At 38.5% G+C, this 22,251-nt stretch overlaps 1 protein-coding gene across 5 annotated transcripts in view; it reads left to right on the top strand.

The window, feature by feature from the left end:
* Positions 1 to 22,251, top strand: part of SHTN1 (shootin 1) — a 120,563-nt gene that overhangs the window by 58,226 nt on the left and 40,086 nt on the right. For all 5 annotated transcript variants that reach the window (XM_025395605.1, XM_025395607.1, XM_025395609.1 and 2 more), the window contains 4 exons: positions 1,628 to 1,722; positions 6,067 to 6,213; positions 17,013 to 17,166; positions 19,254 to 19,353. In XM_025395605.1, coding sequence (XP_025251390.1) covers positions 1,628 to 1,722; positions 6,067 to 6,213; positions 17,013 to 17,166; positions 19,254 to 19,353 — 496 coding nt within the window. The remainder of the gene's footprint in view (positions 1 to 1,627; positions 1,723 to 6,066; positions 6,214 to 17,012; positions 17,167 to 19,253; positions 19,354 to 22,251) is intronic.

The raw sequence follows: 22,251 nt of genomic DNA, 5'->3' as shown, positions 1-22,251 counted from the left end.
TTGCAGTGAACCGAGATTGCACCACTGCACTCCAGCCTGGGCGACAGACGTAGCGAGACTTCGTCTCTCAAAAATAAATAAATAAATAAATAATACATATTATATATATAAATCATTATATATATAAATATATATTATATAAAAATATTTACATTTTTATACATTTATATTTATACATTTATTTACATTTAATATATATTATATATTTAAAAATATATATATTCAGGTAATATACTTTCTTTGGTGGAAAATTTAGATTCATGTAAGAAAAGAAAAAAATCTCAACTTTTGCAATTCAAAGATAAGCACTAGTAACATTTTAGTGTATATTCTTCCAATCTTAAACAAATCTATATATATACACATGGAATTTTGTGTTAAATATGTTTATTATATATATATAAGACAGAGGAAATACCAGTAAAAGAATTCTCTTTATACTTGCTGGTACTTTGTAAACCCATGAACATCCCTCTCTGCTCATACCTCTCCCTTGAATTTTTATTATTTCCTTTCTTTTATTTGTAGTTTTGCCAAATATGTATGTATCCCTAAACAGCATTGTTTAATTTTGCATATTTTTGAACTCTGTATAAATGGAATCATTTTTCCTATAACCTTCTGCAACTTTTTGTGTTTGTGAGATTCATGCATGTGGACAGGCATAGCTGTGGTATGTTTGTTTTCGCTGCTGTATGCTATTCCGTTAGGTGACTACACTAAAATTATTTTAAGTAGTATCCTGTTGGTAGACTTTGGGCTGTTTCCAGATTTCTGCTATTCTGAGTCATGTTATTATAAAAATTGTTAGACATGTCATCTGGTGCACATGTCCAAGAGTTTCTCTAAGACATATGCCAAATGTAAAATTTTACCTTCAATTTTTTTTTCACTGCATACCAAATTGTATAAGATCTATCAGTTTACAGTCCTATTAACAATATATGTGTTCCCATGGTTTTCTGTCCTCTCCAAATTTAATAAAACCATGCTTTAAAATTTTTACCAGTAGCCTCTTGGACGGGTGTAAGAAGTGTTTTTACTCTGCATTTCCCTGATTCCTAATGAAGATGAGCATCTTTCCACATGTTTATTGGCCTTTTGTATATTTTCTATTCTGTGAAATGGCTGTTGATGTGCTTTATCTGTGGCTTTTAAAGAACAAAAATGAATTCATTTTGCACTAATTTTTGCGATCTGTTTTTAAAAATACATCACAGATGTCTTTCCATTTACTAAGTATGCTTCTACAATATAATTTTGATGGCAGAATAATATTTCTTGTAACACAATTTACTGCTCCTTCAGTGTTAGAGCATTATGTCCTTTCACTTTTATCAGCAGTGAGGTGGAGAGCATCCTTGCAACCAAATGTCTGTATATGCACAATCTTAGCATATGCATTCCTAGAAGTGGGATTATTCAAAGTGTATGAATAGTTTTAGATTTTTGATTCACATTGCCAAGTTGCTCTCCAAAAAGGTTTTATCAATTTATATGCCAACCAGGAATGCATGAGGGTACCTGGATGCTGGTATGAAGAATCTTTTCAACACTGTTTTTCATCCATATTCCTGATTATTTGTGTGACTTATTGTCTGGGTTTTTTTCCCTTTATCTTCTTAAGTGTCCATGTTAGCTGTAGAAGAGTATGAGGAGATGCAAGTAAACCTGGAGCTGGAGAAGGACCTTCGAAAGAAAGCGGAGTCATTTGCACAAGAGGTGGGTATCTTGTAAAAACCCTTTTTTTTTTTCCTTGAGACAGAGTCTCGCTCTGTTGCCAGGCTGGAGTGCAGTGGCACAATCTCAGTTCACTGCAACCTCCAGCTCCCTGATTCAAGTGATTCTCCTGCCTCAGCCTCTCGAGTAGCTGGGATTACAGGCACTCACCACCATGCCCAGCTAATTTTTGCACTTTTAGTAGAGATGGGGTTTCACCATGTTGGCCAGGATGGTCTTGATCTCCTGACCTCGTGATCCGCTCGCCTCGGCCTCCCAAAGTACTGGGAGATTACAGGTATGAGCCACTGTGCCCAGCAGTAAAAACCTTTTTAATTTTGTTTTGTAAGGGACCTTATCATACTCTGATATGCACATGACATGTCAGACAAATTCTTGAGGTTGAATAAGAACTCACCAGTTTCAATTAAGGATTTGCTGGTTTAGGGAGGCAGATAACAGAATAGTATCAAGTTCATTGTCAGAAGATCTGGGCTCAAATTTTGGCATGTCAGTTACTAGTTGTATGACCTCTGAGCAATTCTTTAGCCTCTCAGGGCTTCACTTTTACCATCTGTAAAATGGACAGTAATACAGACCTGACCAAGTGGATTTTAATGGCAAAATTTTTCAAAAGTGTTGTGTTAACTATAAAATGCTGTGTAAGGGAAAGGAATTGCATTTGGTGATACCCATGGCTTGTGATGGAAAGTCCAGCTTGGGTACAGGATGCCTGTACGTTTCAAATAGGCTTAAATTCTTGGATGTATCTCCATATACCATCTCAGATAACAGTATTATGGTATCAGTATTTCTCTTCAGCCATTGTGCAGTGCTGTCATTATGCCAGGCGATTCTTCCACTGGCTGTGGAACACTGCCATGTAGTATATTCATTTTCATTATCTCAGCCTTTCGCCAGCCTACTGATCTTCCTCTCATGTTAGAGATCAGCTTTGAGCATCTTTTGTTCCGGCTTACCTGTTGACATGCAGTCATTGCGTCTTCCATGGTCCTGGGGCTAGAGTCCAGGGGCATGAGGAGTTCACCAGTCGGCTAAACTAAAAAACTGTTCTGAAATGAGATCTCCATCCTGTAGGTGTAATTTGAATTTATGTGCATACTGTGGGTTGAAAGGAAATAGCTCAGGAAATGTAAAACAGTCCTAGGTAAAGGTATCCAAGGCATAGAAGGAAGACAAAGCGTGGCATTATGGGAATGACATTTGAAAATCTGCTTATGGTTTTGTGGGGCTCTTTCTGTGCTTGAGTGTAGCTGTGCTAGCAATGAACTCTACCAAAGGTTTGGGCCAAGTAGATCTGACTTGAAATATTATGATTCATTTTATTCAGAGAATTTAATGAAAGGTGAGTAAATATTTTTGTCTTATTACTTGGAAGAAAGGAAAAAGAATTGAAGTGTGTCAGAGCCCTCTGGAAAACGTTGCAGCAATATAAATAATGCAATGAAATAAACAGTGGAGGGGGTGGGGAAGCAGGGATAATGTGAAGATCCCTTTATTGCAAAACTGGAAAGGTTGGCTGATTTTGACCTGAATAGCAGGGTCTCATTTCAAGACATTTTCAGTTTTCCATCTGTTGTTTGCACAATGATGTTAGAATACAAAGCAGCTCAAAGAAAAACTTGAAGGCCATGTAGTAGCAGAGAAGACAGATGGAAGAAGCAAGGTTGCAGTAAGAGGACAAAAATGAATGACTGACTCTGCCGTTCACCTGGTCTTCAGTCTTAGCGGTTGGTGGAAACAATGATGCTGACATGTTAACCCAGAATGAGGAGGTAGAAGTTTGAGGAGAGAAAGGAAGCAAGAGCAATGGTACTTATGTTATTGGCAGCATAAATATTTGCAGTGGTACTCAACAATTTTATAATATCTAGTTTCAATCTATGCAATAGTGAGAAGAAAACTTTAAAAAAAAAAAGCACTAGATTGGAACTAGTATATTTTCCTTTTTACATAGTTTATGCATTCTCAGGTTTTCAACAGATAAGTACAAAGACACAAAATTTAGTTTAACAACAGAGTCCCATTCTTTTGCCTTTTACTTACCACTTAGGGCATGCAGCAAACATCTTACTCTGCCAGACACTATGCTGACATTGGGAATCCAATGGTGAAGAAAGCAAATATGAGCCCTGCCCTCTTGGAGCTTATAGTCTAGAGCCTTAGAAATCAATTTTTAAGGTTAATTTAGTTTGTATTTTTAATTGAAAAGGAATATGTGTGCCTTGCACAAAGATACAAATATTTTCTAAATGTATAAAATAAAAATTGAAAGTTACCCCCCACTCTTAATTCCCACTAGTTTATTTAGAAAACAAAACCAAAAACATAATCCCCCTCAACAAGAAAACTATCAATTGTCTTCATAACTATATTAAATTTTTAAATTTATTCAGCATAATTAAATTTTTTGGCCAGGCATGGTGGCTCACATCTGTAATCCCAGCACTTTGGGAGACCGAGGTGGGGGCATCATTTGAGGCCAGGAGTTCGAGACCAACCTGGCCTACATAGTGAAACCCCATCTCTACTAAAAATACAAAAATTCGCCAGGCGTGGTGGCAGGCACCTGTAGTCCCAGCTACTCGGGAGGCTGAGGCACGAGAATCACTTGAACCTGGGAGGTGGAGGCTGTAGTGAGCTGAGATTGTGCCACTGTACTCCAGCCTGGGCAACAGAGTGAGACTCCATCTCAAAAAGAAAAAGAAAAAAAAATACTGTAATCATAATGATCACCCAAAACAATTCATTTTAATTAAATCACTGGTCTGAAGTTTAAGATACTGTAATGAAATATTGATTACTCTTTCTTAGAATGCTGAAGCTGTGTCTCACCCTTCTCTAGCCAAGCATACATGCACATACTCTCCCTCACTGCAGTCTCTATACCTCTCACTCTCACACAAATGGAAGAAGAATGTGGGTTTCATGTATATACAATTGTTTATTTACCTGTTTGACTTTGTAATGTGTTTTAATTCTGCAGAAGAACCCTGTTGTAGTTTCATGGGCTTTTCATAAATCCCTGCACAGGCAAAGAAGGAAAGCTTCTGACCTTTTTTTCCTCTCTCATAGGAAGACATACTGGGAAGAAAATGTTAGTGTTTTAGTATAGTATATTCATGACTTGACTTCGATTTGGAAATCGTTACTGATCAAGAGCTTAAGGATTGTATAAATCATTAAAGCTGTGGTCTTGCCACATGGAGGTTGATGGAAAATGTTTTTGTCCTGAGCTTTATTTGCTGACTTTTTCTGTTACATGGTGGGTGAAGTTGTTGAACAAACTAACATGAGGGCTGTAGCAAATCATTTTACAGTTCAGAGCTTTCAGTTAAGTTCCAGTGTAAATTTCGTAATGCTGTTAAAAATCTGAAAAGGTGAAGCTCTACTATAAAATTGGTAGGCCAGATTTCAAAGTTTAACAGAAACGTTTCATACTTGGAATCACTCACTGGCCAAATTGGGTAGTGTGTTAAGGAAAAGAAATAACAGGTGAATAGAAATTAATGTTATTTTCAATCATGTAAAGTTGTGAGGGTTTGATAAATAACATATATAAATTGCTTAATAAAGTGCTCAATAAAAGTATACTGTCTCCCTTCTCCCCTTTACCCTTCTACTGTTAACTACTTTTATCACTGGGGAGAAACTAATTAGTTTAAAACAAAACATTAGATCTAGTAAATAGTAGAGGAACTTAGCCAGATGGTTAAGAGCTTGGGCATGTAAATCAGATATGGGTTTAAATCCTGGTCTTGTCACTTATGTGTGTTCTTGGGAAAGTCGCCTAACTTCTTTGAGCCTCAGTTACCTTATCAGTAAAATTAGATGATAGTAGTGTCTACTTGATAGTGTTGTTTTAAGGATTATAACACATAATGAATGTAAAATGATTCCCACCATGTCTGTCACATAGTGTTTAGTAAATGTTACCTCTTCATAGTAGAAGCACTTTAATAGGATTGGTGTAAGGATTAAAATAATGCATATAAAATATTTAGTGGAGTACACAAGGTAAGTTCTTGAGAAATATGAGCTACTGCTATTAATATTAGTGTATTTTAAAGCAATAATAAAATATTAAAAACTGAAGAGTAAGACCAGCTTATTGTATAAATATCTTGTTGGGGCAGGAGTAAAGATATTAAAGATTATATAAAAGGAGTGAAACCATAGCAATCACTGCTTCTAAAACTTGTACAAGTCAGAATTTGCCTTTAATGTCTTAATAAAAATTCCATGTACTTTTCTTTTGCTGAAGTTACAGTTGAGGAGATATGTGAGATTGAATGCTATATACATTCTTGTAACAAACTTTTGCAGATGTTCATTGAGCAAAACAAGCTAAAGAGGCAAAGCCACCTTCTGCTGCAGAACTCCGTCCCTGATCAGCAGCTTTTGAAAGCTTTAGATGAAAATGCAAAACTCACCCAGCTCCTTGAAGAAGAGAGAATTCAGCATCAACAAAAGGTAACCCCTTTTCTTCTGGAGTTTTAGGTGCACACACGCGTACATGCATACACATATATATTTAAGATGAAGGGTGCCTGTGGAGTCAGTCCAGTCATTTACTGTTTCATATTTTGTCTTAGTTACTAAGTCCTTCCAACCACCTTTTAGAAAAAAATAACTAAATGAATTTAATGTTGTGAAACTGAAATTTGTAACACACTGTTGTACACTTTATAATACTCTTTAAACTGTCCAAAGGATCGGAAGAAGCAAGGGAAAGAAATATAACTCAAGAAGAGCTTGGATAACGCAAAGTCTGGAAATTTGATTTTTGGAAACGTATTTTTTGGAGACTGCACACACTAAGAGGCTCTATTCATCTCAGAGCACTTGTTGGAGGGCATAGGTTTTATTCAGAGAAAATGAAAGTCCATATTAGTAGTAATTGTTTGCTTAGAGAAAATTTCTGATTTTGTAAACTTGCACAAATGTGTATGTTTAAAGACTTCCTAAGTGGTTATTTCAATTTGATGAGTGGAGCTATTCCAACTAACACAGTGTACCTCTGTGTGCCAAGAAGAAAGAATAGTCATTGTGGTAGGTGAGAGGAGAATGTGGGAGAGGAGAAGCAAAGAAGTGGAACAAAGACTTTCAAATTAAAGAGACCACTTAAGAAAAATTACATCAATGTTTATACTACTTATAATGTACCTCATTTGGGAAGGAAAGGCTGTTAGCTGCTACTTGTTATCACCTGTCAAAGCCTCTGTGGCAACAGTATTGACATTTAATCCTTGGAAGTTCTAAAGTTTTTACAAAGTTGGTGGTGAGGTAGAGTTGATTTGTTTTGCCTCACTAAGAAATGTTCATATTTGGTGGCTGGGAAGATGGCCGAATAGGAACAGCTCCGGTCTGCAGCTCCCAGTGAGATCAACACAGAAGGGAGGTGATTTCTGCATTGGGTACCTGGCTCATCTCACTGGGACTGGTTAGACAGTGGGTGCATCTCATGGAGGGCGAGCCGAAGCAGGGTGGGGTGTCACCTCACCCGGGAAGTGCAGGGAATTGGGGAACTCCCTCCCCTAGCCAAGAGAAGCCATGAGGGACTGTGCTGTGAGGAATGGTGCACTCCAGCCCAGATACTACGCTTTTCCCATGGCCTTTGCAACCCATAGACCAGGAGATTCTCTTGGGTGTCTATGCCACCAGGGCCCTGGAATTCAAACACAAAACTGGGTGGCCATTTGGGCAGACACTGAGCTAGGTGCAGGAGTGTTTTTCATACCCCAGTGGCACCTGGAACGCCAGTAACACAGAACTGTTCACTCCCCTGGAAAGGGGCAGAAGCCAGGGAGCTAAGTGGTCTAGCTCAGCAGATCCCACCCCCACAGAGCCCAGCAAACCAAGATCCAACTGGCTTGAAACTCTCACTGCCAGCACAGCAGTCTGACGTCAACCTGGTACACTCGAGCTTGGTAGGAGGTGGGGTGTCTGCCATTACTGAGGCTTGAGTAGGCTGTTTTCCCCTCACAGGGTAAACAAAGCCACCAGGAAGTTAGGACTGGGCGGAGCCCACTGCAGCTCCGCCAAGCTGCTGTAGCTAGATTGCCTCTTTAGATCCTTCCTCTCTGGGCAGGGCATCTCTGAAAGAGAGGCAGCAGCCCCAGTCAGGGGCTTATAGATAAAACTCCCATCTCCCTGGGACAGAGCACCTGGGGGAAGAGGCAGCTGTGGGCGCACCTGTAGCAGACTTAAACGTTCCTGCCTGCCGGCTCTGAATAGAGCAGCAGATTTCCCAGCACAGTGCTTGAGCTCTGCTAAGAGATAGACTACCTCCTCAAGTGGACCCTTACCCCAGTGCCTCCTGACTGGGAGACACCTCCCAGCAGGGGTCTACAGTCACCTCATACAGGAGAACTCCAGATGGCATCTGGCGGGTGCCCCTCTGGGATGAAGCTTCCAGAGGAAGGAACAGGCAGAAATCTTTGCTGTTTTGCAGCTTCCACTGATGATACCCAGGCAAACAGGGTTGGGAGTGGACCTCCAGCAAACTCCAGCAGACCTGTAGCAGAGGGGCCTGACTGCTAGAAGGAAAACTAACAAAAGAAAGGAATACATCAACATCAACAAAAGGGCATCCACGCAAAAACCCCATCCAGAGGTTACCAACATCAAAGACCAAAGGTAGATAAATCTAGAAAGATGAGGAAAAACTAGTGCAAAAAGGCTGAAAATTCCAAAAACCAGAATGCCTCTTGTCCTCCAAAAAATCACAACTCCTAGCCAGCAAGGGAATAAAAGTGGATGGAGAATGAGTTTGACAAATTGACAGAAGTAGGCTTCAGAAAGTGGGTGATAACAAACTCCTCCAAGTTAAAGGAGCATGTTCTAATCCAATGCAAGGAAGCCAAGAACCTTGATAAAAAGTTGGAGGAATTGCTAACTAGAATAACCAGTTTAGAGAAGAACAGAAATGACCTGATGGAGCTGAAAAATACAGCAGGAGAACTTGGTGAAGCATATGCAAGTATCAATAGCCAAATCGATCAAGTGGAAGACAGGATATCAGAGATTGAAGATCAACTTAATGAAATGAAGCATGAAGACAAGATTATTGAAAAAAAGACTGAAAAGGAATGAACAAAGCCTCCAAGAAAGATGGGACTATGTGAAAAGACCAAACCTATGTTTGATTGGTGTACCGGAGAGTGATGGGGAGAATGGAACCAAGTTGGAAAACACTCTTCAGGATATTATCCAGGAGAACTTCCCCACCCAGCAAGACAGGCCAATATTCAAATTCAGGAAACACAGAGAACACCACAAAGATACTCCTCGAGAAGAGCAGCCCCAAGACACATAATCGTCAGATTCATCAAGGTTGAAATGAAGGAAAAAATGTTAAGGGCAGCTAGAAAGAAAGGTTGGGTTACTCACAAGGGGAAGCCCATCAGAGTAACAATGGATCTCTCTGCAGAAACCCTACAAGCCAGAAAAGAGTGGGGGCCAATATTCAACATTCTTAAAGACAAGAATTTTCAACCCAGAATTTCATATCTGGCCAAATTAAGCTTCATAAGCAAATGAGAAATCCTTTACAGACAAACAAATGCTGAGAGATTTTGTCACCACCAGGCCTGCCTTACAAGAGTTCCTGAAGGAAGCACTAAACATGGAAAGGAAAAACTGGTACCAGCTACTGCAAAAACATACCAAATTGTAAAGATCAACCACACTGAAGAAACTGCATAAACTAATGGCAAAATAACCAGCTAGCATAATAATGACAGGATCAAATTCACACATAACAATATTAACCTTAAATGTAAATGGGATAAATGCCCCCAATTAAAAGACACAGACTGACAAATTGGATAAAGAATCAAGACCCATTGGTGTGCTGTATTCAGGAGACCCATCTCACGTGTAAAGACACATAGGCTTAAAATAAAGGGATGGAGGAATATTTACCAAGCAACTGAAAAGCAAAAAAAGCAGGGGTTGCAATCCTAGTCTCTGATAAAACAGACTTTAAACCAATGAAGAGCAAAAGAGACAAGGGTATTACATAATGGTAAAGGGATTAATACAACAAGAAGAGCTAATGATCCTAAATATATATGCACCCAATACAGGAGCACCCAGATTCATAAAGCAAATTCTTAGAGACCTACAAAGAGATATAGACTCCAACACAATAATAGTGGGAGACTTCAACACCCCACTGTCGATATTAGACACATCAACGAGATAGAAAATTAACAAAGATATTCAGGACTTAAATTCAGCTCTGGACCAAGCAGACCTAATAGACATCTACAGAACTCTCCATCCCAAATCAACAGAATATATATTCTTCTCAGGACCACATCATACTTATTCTAAAATTGACCACATATTTGGAAGTAAAACACTTCTCGGCAAATGCAAAAGAATGGAAATCATAAACAGTCTCTCAGACCACAGTACAATCAAATTAGAATTCAGGATTGAGAAACTCACTCAAAACCACACAACTACCTGGAAACCGAACAACCTGCTTCCGAATGACTACTGAGTAAATAACAAAATGAAGTCAGAAATAAATAAGTTCTTTGAAACCAATGAGAACAAAGATACAACATACCAGAATCTCTGGGACATAGCTAAAGCAGTGTTTAGAGGGAAATTTATAGCACTAAATGCCCACAGGAGAAAGCAGGAAAGATCTAACATTGACACCCTATCATCACAATTAAAAGAATTAGAGAAGCAAGAGCAAACACATTCAAAAGCTAGTAGAAGTCAAGAAATAACTAAGATCAGAGCAGAACTGAAGGAGACAGAGACACGAAAAACCCTTCAAAAAACATCAATGAATCCAGGAGCTGTTTTTTTGAAAAGATTAACAAAATAGGTAGACTGGTAGCCCAACTAATAAAGAAGAAAAGAGAGAAGAATCAAATAGACACAATAAAAAATGTAGAGGGGGGATCACCACCAATCCCACAGAAATACAAACTACCATCAGAGAATACTATAAACACCTGTATGCAAATAAGCTAGAAAATCTAGAAGAAATGCATAAATTCCTGGACACATACACCCTCCTAAGACTAAACCAGGAAGAAGTTGAATCCCTGAATAGACCAATAACAAGTTCTGAAATTGAGGCAGTAATTAATAGCCTGCTAACCAAAAAAAGCCCAGGATCAGACGGATTCACAGCCGAATTCTACCAGAGGTACAAAGAGGAGCTGGTATCATTCCTTCTGAAACTATTCCAAGCAATAGAAAAAGAGGGACTCCTCCCTAAATCATTTTATGAGGCCAGCATCATCCTGATACCAAAACCTGGCAGAAACACAACAAAAAAAGAAAATTTCAGGCTAATATCCTGATGAACATCGATGTGAATCCCCAATAAAATACTGGCAAACCAAATCCAGCAGCACATACAAAGGCTTATCTACCACAATCAGGTCGGCTTCATCCCTGGGATGCAAGGCTGTTTCAACATACTCAAATCAATAAACGTAATCCATCACATAAACAGAACCAATGAGAAAAACCACATGATTATCTCAATAGATGCAGAAAAGGCCTTCAATAAAATTCAACACCCCTTCATGCTAAAAAGTCTTAGTAAACTAGGTATTGATGGAACATATCTCAAAATAATAAGAGCTATTTATGACAAACTCACAGCCAATATCATACTGAATGAGCAAAAGCTGGAAGCATTCCCTTTGAAAACTGGCACATGACAAGGATGCCCTCTCTCACCACTCCTATTCAACATGGTATTGAAAGTTCTGGCCAGGACAATCAGGCAAGGGAAAGAAATAAAGGGTATTCACATAGGAAGAGAGGAAGTCAAATTGTCTCTTGTTTGCAGATGACATGATTGAATACTTAGAAAACCCAAAATCTCAGCCCAAAATCTCCTTAAGCTGATAAGCAACTTCAGCAAAGTCTCAGGATACAAAATCAGTGTGCAAAAATCACAAGCTTCCTATACACCCATAATAGACAGACAGAGAGCCAAATCTTGAGTGAACTCCCATTCACAATTGCTACAAAGAGAATAAAATACCTAGGAATACAACTTATAAGGGATGTGAAGGACCTCTTCAAGGAGAATGACAAACCACTGCTCAAGGAAATAAGAGAGGACACAAACAAATGGAAAAACATTCCATACTCTTGGATAGGAAGAATCAATATCGTGAAAACGGCCGTACTACCCAAAGTAATTTATAGATTCAATGCTATCCCTATTAAGCTACCATTGACTTTCTTCACAGAATTAGAAAGACCTGCTTTAAATTTCATGTGAAACCAGAAGAAAAGCCCATATTGCCAAGACAATCCTAAGCAAAAAGAACAAAGCTGGAGTCATCACCCTGCCTGGCTTCAGACTATACTACAAGGCTGCAGTAACCAAAACAGCATGGTACTGGTACCAAAATAGAGATATAGACCAATGGAACATAGCAGAGACCCCAGAAATAACACCGCACATCTACAACCATCTAATCTTTTACAAACCTGACAAAAACAAGCAATGGGGAAAGAATTCCCTATTTAATAAATGGTATTGGGAAAATAGGCTAGCCATATGCAAAAAACTGAAACTGGACCTCTTCCTTACACCTTATACAAAAATTAACTCAAGGTGGATTAAAGACTTAAATGTAAGACCTAAAACCATAAAAACCCTAGAAGAAAATCTAGGCAATACCATTCAGGACATAGGCGTGGGCAAAGGCTTCATGACTAAAACACCAAAAGCAATAGCAACAAAAGCCAGAATTGACAAATGGGATCTAATTAAACTAAAGAACTTATGCACAGCAAAAGAAACTATCATCAGAGTGAACAGGCAATCTACAGAATGGGAGAAACTTTTTGCCATCTATCCTTCCGACAAAGGGCTAATATCCAGAATTTACAAGGAACTTAAATTCACACACACAAAAAACAAACAATTTCATCAAAAAGTGGGCAAAGTATATGACCAGACACTTCTCAAAAGAAGACATTTATGTGGCCAAAAAACATATGAAAAAAAGCTCATCATCACTGGTCATTAGAGAAATGCAAATCAAAATGGCAATGAGATACCATCTCACACCAGTTAGAATGGCGATTATTAAAAAGTCAGGGAACAACAGATGCTGGAGAGAATGTGGAGAAATAGGCATGCTTTTACACTGTTGGTGGGCGTATAAATTAGTTCAACCGTTGTGGAAGACAGTGTGGCGATTCCTCAAGGATCTAGAACCAGAAATACCATTTGACCTAGCAATCCCATTACTGGGTATATACTCAAAGAATTATAAATCATTCTACTATAAAGACACATACACACATGTTTATTGCAGCACTATTCATAATAGAAAAGACTTGGAACCAACCCAAATGCCCACCAACGATAGTCTGGACAAAGAAAATGTGGCACATAAACACCATGGAATACTATGCAGCCGTAAAAAAGGATATGTTTGTGTCCTTTGCAGAGACATGGATAAAGCTGGAAACCATCATTTTCAGCAAACTAATCCAGGAACAAAAAACCAAACACTGCATGTACTCACTCATAAGTGGGAGTTGAACAATGAGAACACATGGACACAGTGAGGGGAACATCGCACACCAGGGCCTGTTGGGAGGTGGGGGGCAAGGGGAGGGAGAGCATTAGGAGAAATACCTAGTGTAGATGACAGGTTGATGGGTACAGCAAACCACCATGGCATGTGTATACCTGTGTAACAAACCTGCGCATTCTGCACATGTACCCCAGACCTTAAAGTGTAATAAATAAATAATGAAAATAATTTTAAAAACAAATGTTGATATATATGTAGAGTAGCTCTGGATGGACAGGTGGTAACAGTCCCCTGGGAAAGAGAACTGGAGAACAGGGTGGGAGGGAAAGAATTTCGTTCTTTCTTTTGTCCCCATGTGTAGGAATTACTTTTCAAGAAAAGAGAAAAAAAAATGTGTTTTTGTTTCAGTTTATGCTAGAATTTAACTTTTGGTTCTGAAAAGTCCAGCTACTTACAGTTAAATCATTTAGCAAATAATACATGCCTAGAACCTACTGAATTGAACTTAGATTTAAGATTAAATTGTTGGCCGGGCGCGGTGGCTCAAGCCTGTAATCCCAGCACTTTGGGAGGCCGAGACGGGCGGATCACGAGGTCAGGAGACCGAGACCATCCTGGCTAACATGGTGAAACCCCGTCTCTACTAAAAAATACAAAAAACTAGCCGGGCGACGTGGCGGGCGCCTGTAGTCCCAGCTACTCGGGAGGCTGAGGCAGGAGAATGGTGTGAACCCGGGAGGCGGAGCTTGCAGTGAGCTGAGATCCGGCCACTGCACTCCAGCCTGGGCGGCAGAGCGAGACTCCATCTCAAAAAAATAAAAATAAAAATAAATAAATAAATAAATAAAGAAGATTAAATTGTTGTATGTATACCTTGGTGGATACTGAAGATTAAAGTTGTCAATGAAATTATAATAATCACTATTTCTAAAACTGTTATACTCTGTATATATACAGTTATTCTTACAGTCTTTTCATATACAGATGATCCTTGACTTACGATGGGGTTACATCCTGATAAACCCATGTTAGTTGAAAATATTGTAAATCAAAAATAATATACCTAACCTGCTGAATATCATAGTTTAGCCTAGCCTACCTTAAATGTGCTCAGAACGCTTACATTAGCCTACAATTGGGCAGAGTCAACTGGAAACACAGAGCATCAATCAAAACTGGAAAACTAGAGCATCAGTCCCCATTCTTTTTGGCACTAGGGACCAGTTTCGTGGAAGACACTTTTTCCATGGACTGGGGAGGGAAAAGGGTGGGGGATGGTTTTGTGATGAAACTGCAGCACCTAAGATCATCAGGCATTAGATTCTCATAAAGAGCGGCCAACCTAGGTCCCTTGCATGTGCAGTTCACAATAGGGTTTGCGGTTCTATAAGAGTCTCTTGCTGCTGCTGATCTGACAAGGTAGAGCTCAGGCGGTAATGCTTGCTCATGCCTGCTGCTAACCTTCTGTGCAGCCTGGTTCCTAACAGGCCATGGGCCAGTACCGGTCCAACACCCGGGGTTTGGGGACCCCGGCTCTAGAGTATCAGTTATTTACTTGCATGATCATGTGACTGACTGGGAGCTGTGGCTGGCTGCTGTTGCAGAGGGTTGTGAGAGAGTATCTTGTTACACATTGCGAGCCTGGGAAAAGATCAAAATCCAGAATTCGAAGTGTGGTTTGTATTGAATGCGTGTCACTTTCACACCATTGTAAAGTCGAAAAACTGTATCTCAAACCATCCTAAATTGGGGACCATCTGTATGTGGCTTAAAATGTTTCTTAGCTGTCTGTAAGTTCCCTTGCAGATGCAGCAGTCTTTTAAGCACAGCATATGGTTTTTGCAATTATAAAAATAACATATGCTCCTTATAATACATTTTTAAAATATAGCAAAAGTTAAAGAAGATTAACCAAGTATCCCATATTTTGGTGCATAGCTGAACTTTCTGTAAATATATAACTTTATAAATATAGTTTGTTTAAATTGAATCATACCATGCATACTATTTTATGCCCTGATTTTTTTTCCATTGGTAATATATCTTCTCATGTCAGTATATAGTTAACTATGTGATTTAAAATAGTTGCATCATATTTCATTGAATAAACATGCCATAATTTATTAAATCAAAAATATTGGTGGACATTTAGGTTATTTGCAGCATTTTGCTGTTGTAAAGAACACTCCAGGCCAGGTGTGGTGGCTCATGCCCGTAATCTCAACACCTTGGGAGGCCGAAGCAGGTGGATCACTTAAGGCCAGGAGTTCGAAACTAGCCTGGCCAGTGTGGTGAAACCCTGTCTCTACTAAAAATACAAAAATTAGCTGGGTGTGGTGACATGTGCCTGTAGCCCCAGCTACTCAGAAGGCTGAGGCACAAGGATTGCCTAAACCTGGGAGGCGGAGTTTGCAGTGAGCCCAGATCGCGCCACTGCACTCCAGCCTGGCCAAAAGAGTGAGACTCTGTCTCAAAACAAAAACAAAAACAAAAACAAAACAAAACAAAAAACCACTTCTGTGAATTCATTTCAGAGTATTTTTAAAAATAATTTCTAAAAGTGGTTTTACTGAATCAAAAGCCTTTCTTTTTTTTTTTTTTTTTTTTTTGAAGACTTTTGATACTTATTACTAAATTTGTGTCCCCTGGGGTCTTTTAAAATATTACCTGAATTTTTCTTTTGAAAATGGTTACAAAAGTGACTCATACTTAAAAATTAAAGTGTCTGTGTGACTAACAAGCATATAAAAAATGCTTAATCATTAGAGAAATGAAAATCAAAACCACAATGAGATACCATCTCGTGTCAGTCAGAATGGCTGTTATTAAAACGTCAAAAATTAGCAGATATTGGCAAGGTTTCAGAGAAATAGGACACTTATACACTGCTGGTGGGAATGTAAGTTCAGCCATTATGGAAAGCAGTGTGGCGATTTCTCAAAGAACTTAAAACAGAAATACCATTCAACCCAACAATCCCATTATTGGATATATGCCCAAAGGAATATAAATCGTTCTACCATAAAGACACATGCACGTATATATTCATCGCAGCACTATATGCAATAGCAAAGTCGTAGAGTCAACCTCAGTGCCCATCCGTGGTAGACTGGATAAAGAAAACGTGGTACGCATTACACCATGGAATACTATGTAGCCATAAAAAGGAATGAGATAATGTCCTTTGTAGCAACATGATTGGAACTGGAGGCCATAATCCTAAGGGAACTAACATAGGAATAGAAAACCAAATGTTCTCACTTCTAAGTGGGAGCTAAGCATTGATTACACATGGACACAAAGAAGGGAACAACAGACACTGGGGCTTACTTGGCGGTGGAGGGTAGGAGAGAGAGGATCGAAAAAGTATCTGTCAGGTACTATGCTTTTTACCTCGGTAATGAAACAACCTGTACACTAAACCTCTGTGACACACAATTTACCTATATAGCAAACCTGCACATGTATCCCGAACCTAAAATAAAACTTAAAAAAATTCAAGTGTCTAGTACATAACTCCCAGTAAATTTATTTTAAATCAAAGAGCTGATTTTGATTTTGTGTTAATTGTATCTAGAATTTGCATGGTTGTTAAGATGGATCGGAATCTGTTTGCTATGAAGTACGGTCAAAGGGAAATACTTATTTTTTCCCTTTCTTTTCTTTGACAAAGGAAAAACTGTCACCCATAAAAGTCTTTTTTTTTTTTTTTTTAATAACGTATAGGTCAAAGAATTAGAAGAGCAACTAGAAAATGAAACACTCCACAAAGAAATACACAACCTTAAACAGCAACTGGAGCTTCTAGAAGAAGATAAAAAGGAATTGGAATTGAAATATCAGAATTCCGAAGAGAAAGCCAGAAATTTAAAGCACTCTGGTAAAAGCATTGAGTAGGCTACTATGTCTTACTGTTAATCTTTGAATTACTCATGCCTAGTACAAAACCTGGCATGTAGTTAGTCTAGAACATTTACTGAATGCTGTGGAAAAATACCAAGACTTGTTTTTAAGTTCCTTCATTTCTAACCATTGCAATTCAGTAGAATAGCTGCTGTATTAAATAATTCACAAATATTTAGACTTCTTTTTTGGACTTAGAGCCCTTATCATATACAGAATTAAGACACAGAGATACCATTAGCATAGGAGGACCAAACTTTTCAGCATTTTTCAGAGCTTCAGAGGTGAATATTCATTATGTACTTTATTTTGTTCACTTAGAGTTGCATTTTTAGAAAGAATTAAACTTTTTAAACCTACTATCTTCATCTTTGGTGTTCATACCACCTTCGTCTTTGGTGTCTAATTATACACATGAAATAATACTTTCTATATTGTACCTAACAATGAACTGGGCAACAATATATCTATTAAATGGAAAACCTTTTAAAACACCAGGGGATACTTAAATCAAAAGATTTATTCATTCAGTTCTAGAAGGCTTAACAGGAATGTGCGAGTTAGATTATTATACAGGCATATGTGTAAGTCTCTGTTGGAAGGTCGGTAATTTAAGAAGGCAGGTACATTCCCTTTATAAGGGCTTCAATATTCACTTCAGATATTTTTTGGTTAATTTTATACTAGAATTTTGAAACCTATGCAGAAGAACCACGTAGGCCTTTTTTCCTTCTAAAAGCATTCAGTGCTTTCTAATCCACAATAAAAATTGATTATAATTTATTTTTTAATTGATCCAAAATTAAGAAATATTCCATTCTTTTTAGTGAATATCAGAGTAGCCTGTAGCCAAAGCCACTTTTATTATGAATGGAGGAGGCAGACACTGGAAACACATGAGGTTCAATTCTGAATGCCTTTTATTAATACTTAGCATCTGCTGTGTGTGTACCCAGCCCTATCCTAGGATACACTACTTGAGAGGCTGAGACAGGAGAATGGCGTGAACCTGGGAGGTGGAGCTTGCAGTGAGCCGAGATCACGCCACTGCACTCCAGCCTGGGCAACACAGCAAGACTCCATCTCAAAAAAAAAAAAAAAAGAGACAGAAGGAAAAGGAACCATGCTTTTTGTCTTCAGAGAACTCAGATTCCTCTTGGAGGGATAGGTGCATACACATGAAATGACCAGTGGATTCTCAGTTTTGGAGAGCATAGCCCACACTGCCTATTTAAGTGTTGAGGGTAAATACAAATGGACAGATCCTTGGGGGTACACTTAGTTGGGGAAAGTGGAATGGCTGTGGACGGGGAGAGCTACCTCTGAATGCCAACAGTATGCAGCACCTTTTACCCATTATCTCATAGGTGTTAGCATCTGTGCTATAAACAAGTTCAGTTCCTTGAAGTCAGGTGTTATGTCTCCTGTAGCACCATTCATAGGCACTTTGACATCATTGGTGCTTCCTAAGTAAAATGCCTGCTTCATGAAAGACTTGAAGGAATATGGTGCATTTCCAGAAATATCTTCAAAAGAGCAAAAAGTTTCTGAGTTACAGATTTAGGAAGCTGAATCTGGTTAAAATCAAAGACTCTAGTATTTGCAGTTTTTGAAGGAAATTAAGCAGGGGAGAGAAGTATGCAGTTATTAAAATTCATTACTAAATGTCATCTTTAAAATTAATTCTTGGTCTGTACACTTTTAAAGTCAAGTATTAACAATTTCTTAGTGTTTGAGTAATATACTTCGTTGTTAACAAATATTTCTTCAGCCTACTCACTTCTTCCTACCCTTCAGCCATTGTTTTGATTGTTTTTTCTTTTCTAAAGTTGTATATACAGCAAAAAGATAACATTTAATATTGATAGATGGGAGTCCTCTCTTGCATTAGCAATAGACTAGATAGTGAAAAGTTTAAAAAGGTCTGCAATTTCATATTGAAATTTTTTATTTTGCCTTAATAAAAAGAACTTATTGAGAAAGGTTATGTTCTTTCTTTCACATGTATAAACAATGTTTAGTTGCTTGTTTCAGCTCTCTTCTGAATGCTTGCTCTCTGTGCAGTTGATGAACTCCAGAAACGAGTGAACCAGTCTGAGAATTCAGTACCTCCACCACCTCCTCCTCCACCACCACTTCCCCCTCCACCTCCCAATCCTATCCGGTAAGCATATCCAGGAAGACTGCGCTGCATCAAATGTTCTTCCCCATCAGATTGTGCCATGAGAGGAGCCATATTAAAAGCATGAAAGATACTAGCTGATGCTTTTCTTGGAAATTTTTCTAAAGGCCAGTGATACGGTTTGGTTGTGTCTCCACCCAAATCTCCTCTTGAATTGTAGCTCCCACAATTCCCACGTGTCATGGGAGGTAATTGCATCATGAGGGTGCGTCTTTCCCATGCTGTTCTCATGATAGTGAATCTCATGAGATCTCATGGTTTTATAAAGAGGAATTCCCCTGCACAAGTTCTCTCTTCCCTGCTGCCATGTAAGATGTGACTTGCTTCTCCTTGCCTTCCACCATGATTGTGAGGCCTCCCCAGCCATGTGGAACTGTGAGTCAATTAAACCTTTTTCCTTTATAATTACCCAGTCTCAGGTGTATCTTTATTTGCAGCATGAGAATGGCCTAATAAGCCAATATATTATTCCCTTCTTGTAATATATAAATTTCATTCAATAACATTAAGATTTCCTTTAATGGTAAGAACAAGGAATTTTGAGCTTCTCCAGAATGTGTTTACTTTCCTGTCTTGCTAATTCGAATTTGAAAAGCTCTGGTTTGTTCAATTATTTTAAAAATAAAAATACTAAATGAAAATGTAAACATACTAATTGTTATGAACTAGTAATTAAACTAGCTGTATTAATTACTTTTATCTCTCTCCTCATATTTATACCTTTAGTAAGACTAAGAGAGGAGCCTTCCATAAGAAAGATAAATTATGTTTAAATTCTTGTGACAGGAAGTCACATATGCAGACAGGAATTCGTATTTTCTGAAGCCTAAAGTGACATGATGGCATTATGTATGTCACTTGAGCACAATACACACTAGGAGATTTAGAGTCAAATTTTGCCTTCTTTATGGTTCCACATGCCACCATCCAGAATTACATAAGACAACTTCCTTGCCAAGGTGACAACATATGTGCTCATGTCATGATGTTAGTTGCTTTTGTATAATTTATTCTTTAATAAATGGCATTTAAAAACCTTTGCTAGTTTTTTTTTTTTTTTTTTTTTCACCTTTCATTAACTCATGTGATTTGTTTAATCCTTTCACACAGAGAGGCCATTTATTCATACTTTGCACCTTTGCTGATCCATCTGAATAGAATGTGTAGCATGTTCCTCCCACACGACTATGAAAGTGGGACTTTGCCTTTTAAAAAGAGTCTCATTAGTTTTCCTTACTGGGTAGGATATGACATAATCTACTTTAAGCCATTGAAGTAGTTAAGGCAAAATAATTTTTACACGTGATGGAGCCAAGAGTCAATTGAAAGAATTTCAGGTATTTTAAAATCTTTCTCTCCCGGGTAGCTAAATCTGTAGGAGATATTCTGGATTTGACATTTAAAATTGGAAATTCATCACTTTGATCTTTCTCAAAGGTCTGGGATTTTGAGCTGATAAGAAAGGTCACTTCTGTCCACGAAGAGCGAGAACGATTAAAAAGTAATTACCGTCTTGCTGGTGGCCTTTAATTTTTGTTCTCAGAAGTGTTGAGAGCCCCTAGAATTAGAAGTAAAGTATAACCTAAGTCGAATTTTTTTTCCCAAAGAGCACTTTACAGTTACGCTGAGCAATGAATGTTCAGGACTATTTGTGTCTCAAGTGTGAACTCTTTTATAAGGCTCTTTAAAGAAAATTTGATTGAATAATATGATTTTTATTTTAAGATGAATTTAAATAGTATAGGACATAATTTTTGAAAGAAAAGAGGTTTTTTTTTTGTGAGGAGTGCTTTCTTGCCAAAGAGGTATATTTGCATATGTATTGAGTTTGAGTGGATTTTGTATTCACAAATCAAAGTTTTCTAACTTTGTTCCTGACCCATTTGTTTTATCCTGATGTAAATCATGGTTAGAAATGAAAGCGGGAAGAAAAAAAAAAAGACCGGGGCCTGTGGCTTTTTTAAGTGGCCTTACTGCTTTTCCCTTCTCTTCCCACTCATTTGACTCCAAGAATAGGTAGAAGAAAGAGGAAGAAGGCAAATCTTGGTCACTTTGTCCCAGTGGCAGTGAAAGTAGGACAGGTTTTATGCAGATATATAGTTCATGGGGAGAGGGTTGAGGCTATTGTGTTTTTTTTTTAGAGAAACAGAACATGTATATCTGTAGATACAGATATAGGCAGATATAAATACAGATTTATTATAAGAAATTGGCTCATGTGATTATGGAGGCTGTCAAGCCCTAAGATCTGTAGGGTGAGTTGGCAAGCTGGACAGCCAAAAGAATCAGTGGTGTGGTTCCCGGCAGAGTCTAGGGGCCTGAGAACTGGGAGAACCTATGGTGTAGTTTTATTCCAAAGTTTGACAGGCTCCAGACCCAGGAAGTGGCAGTGTTTCAGTTCAAGTTCGAAAGCAAGAAAAAGCCAATAACCCACTTTGAAGGCAGTCAGGCAGGAGGAAGTCTCTGTTAGTTGAGGGAGGATCAGCCTTGTTGTTCTAATTAGGCCTTCAAATGATTGGCCAAGGGCCACCCACCTCAGGGAGGACCATCTGCTTTACTCAGTCTACTGATTGAAATGTTAAATGTCATCCACAACATCCTCATGGAAACACCAGAATTGTGTTTAACCAAGTATCTCTGGCACCCCATGGCCCAGTCAAGTTGACACACAAAATAACTATCACAGTGGCCATGATGGACACTTGAAAAACGAAGTGTCGGTTGGTGAAGGTTGGGCATGGTGGCTCACGCCTGTAATCCCAGCGCTTTGGAAGGCCAACGCAGGCAGATCACGAGGTCAGGAGATCAAGACCATCCTGGCTAACACGGTGAAACCCTGTCTCTACTAAAAATACAAAAAATTAGCCAGGCATGGTGGCA

This window comes from Theropithecus gelada, chromosome 9 (genome assembly GCF_003255815.1).
Source record: "Theropithecus gelada isolate Dixy chromosome 9, Tgel_1.0, whole genome shotgun sequence".
In the NCBI taxonomy this organism is placed as follows: domain Eukaryota; kingdom Metazoa; phylum Chordata; class Mammalia; order Primates; family Cercopithecidae; genus Theropithecus; species Theropithecus gelada.
This window is presented reverse-complemented; position numbering and strand designations above follow the sequence as displayed.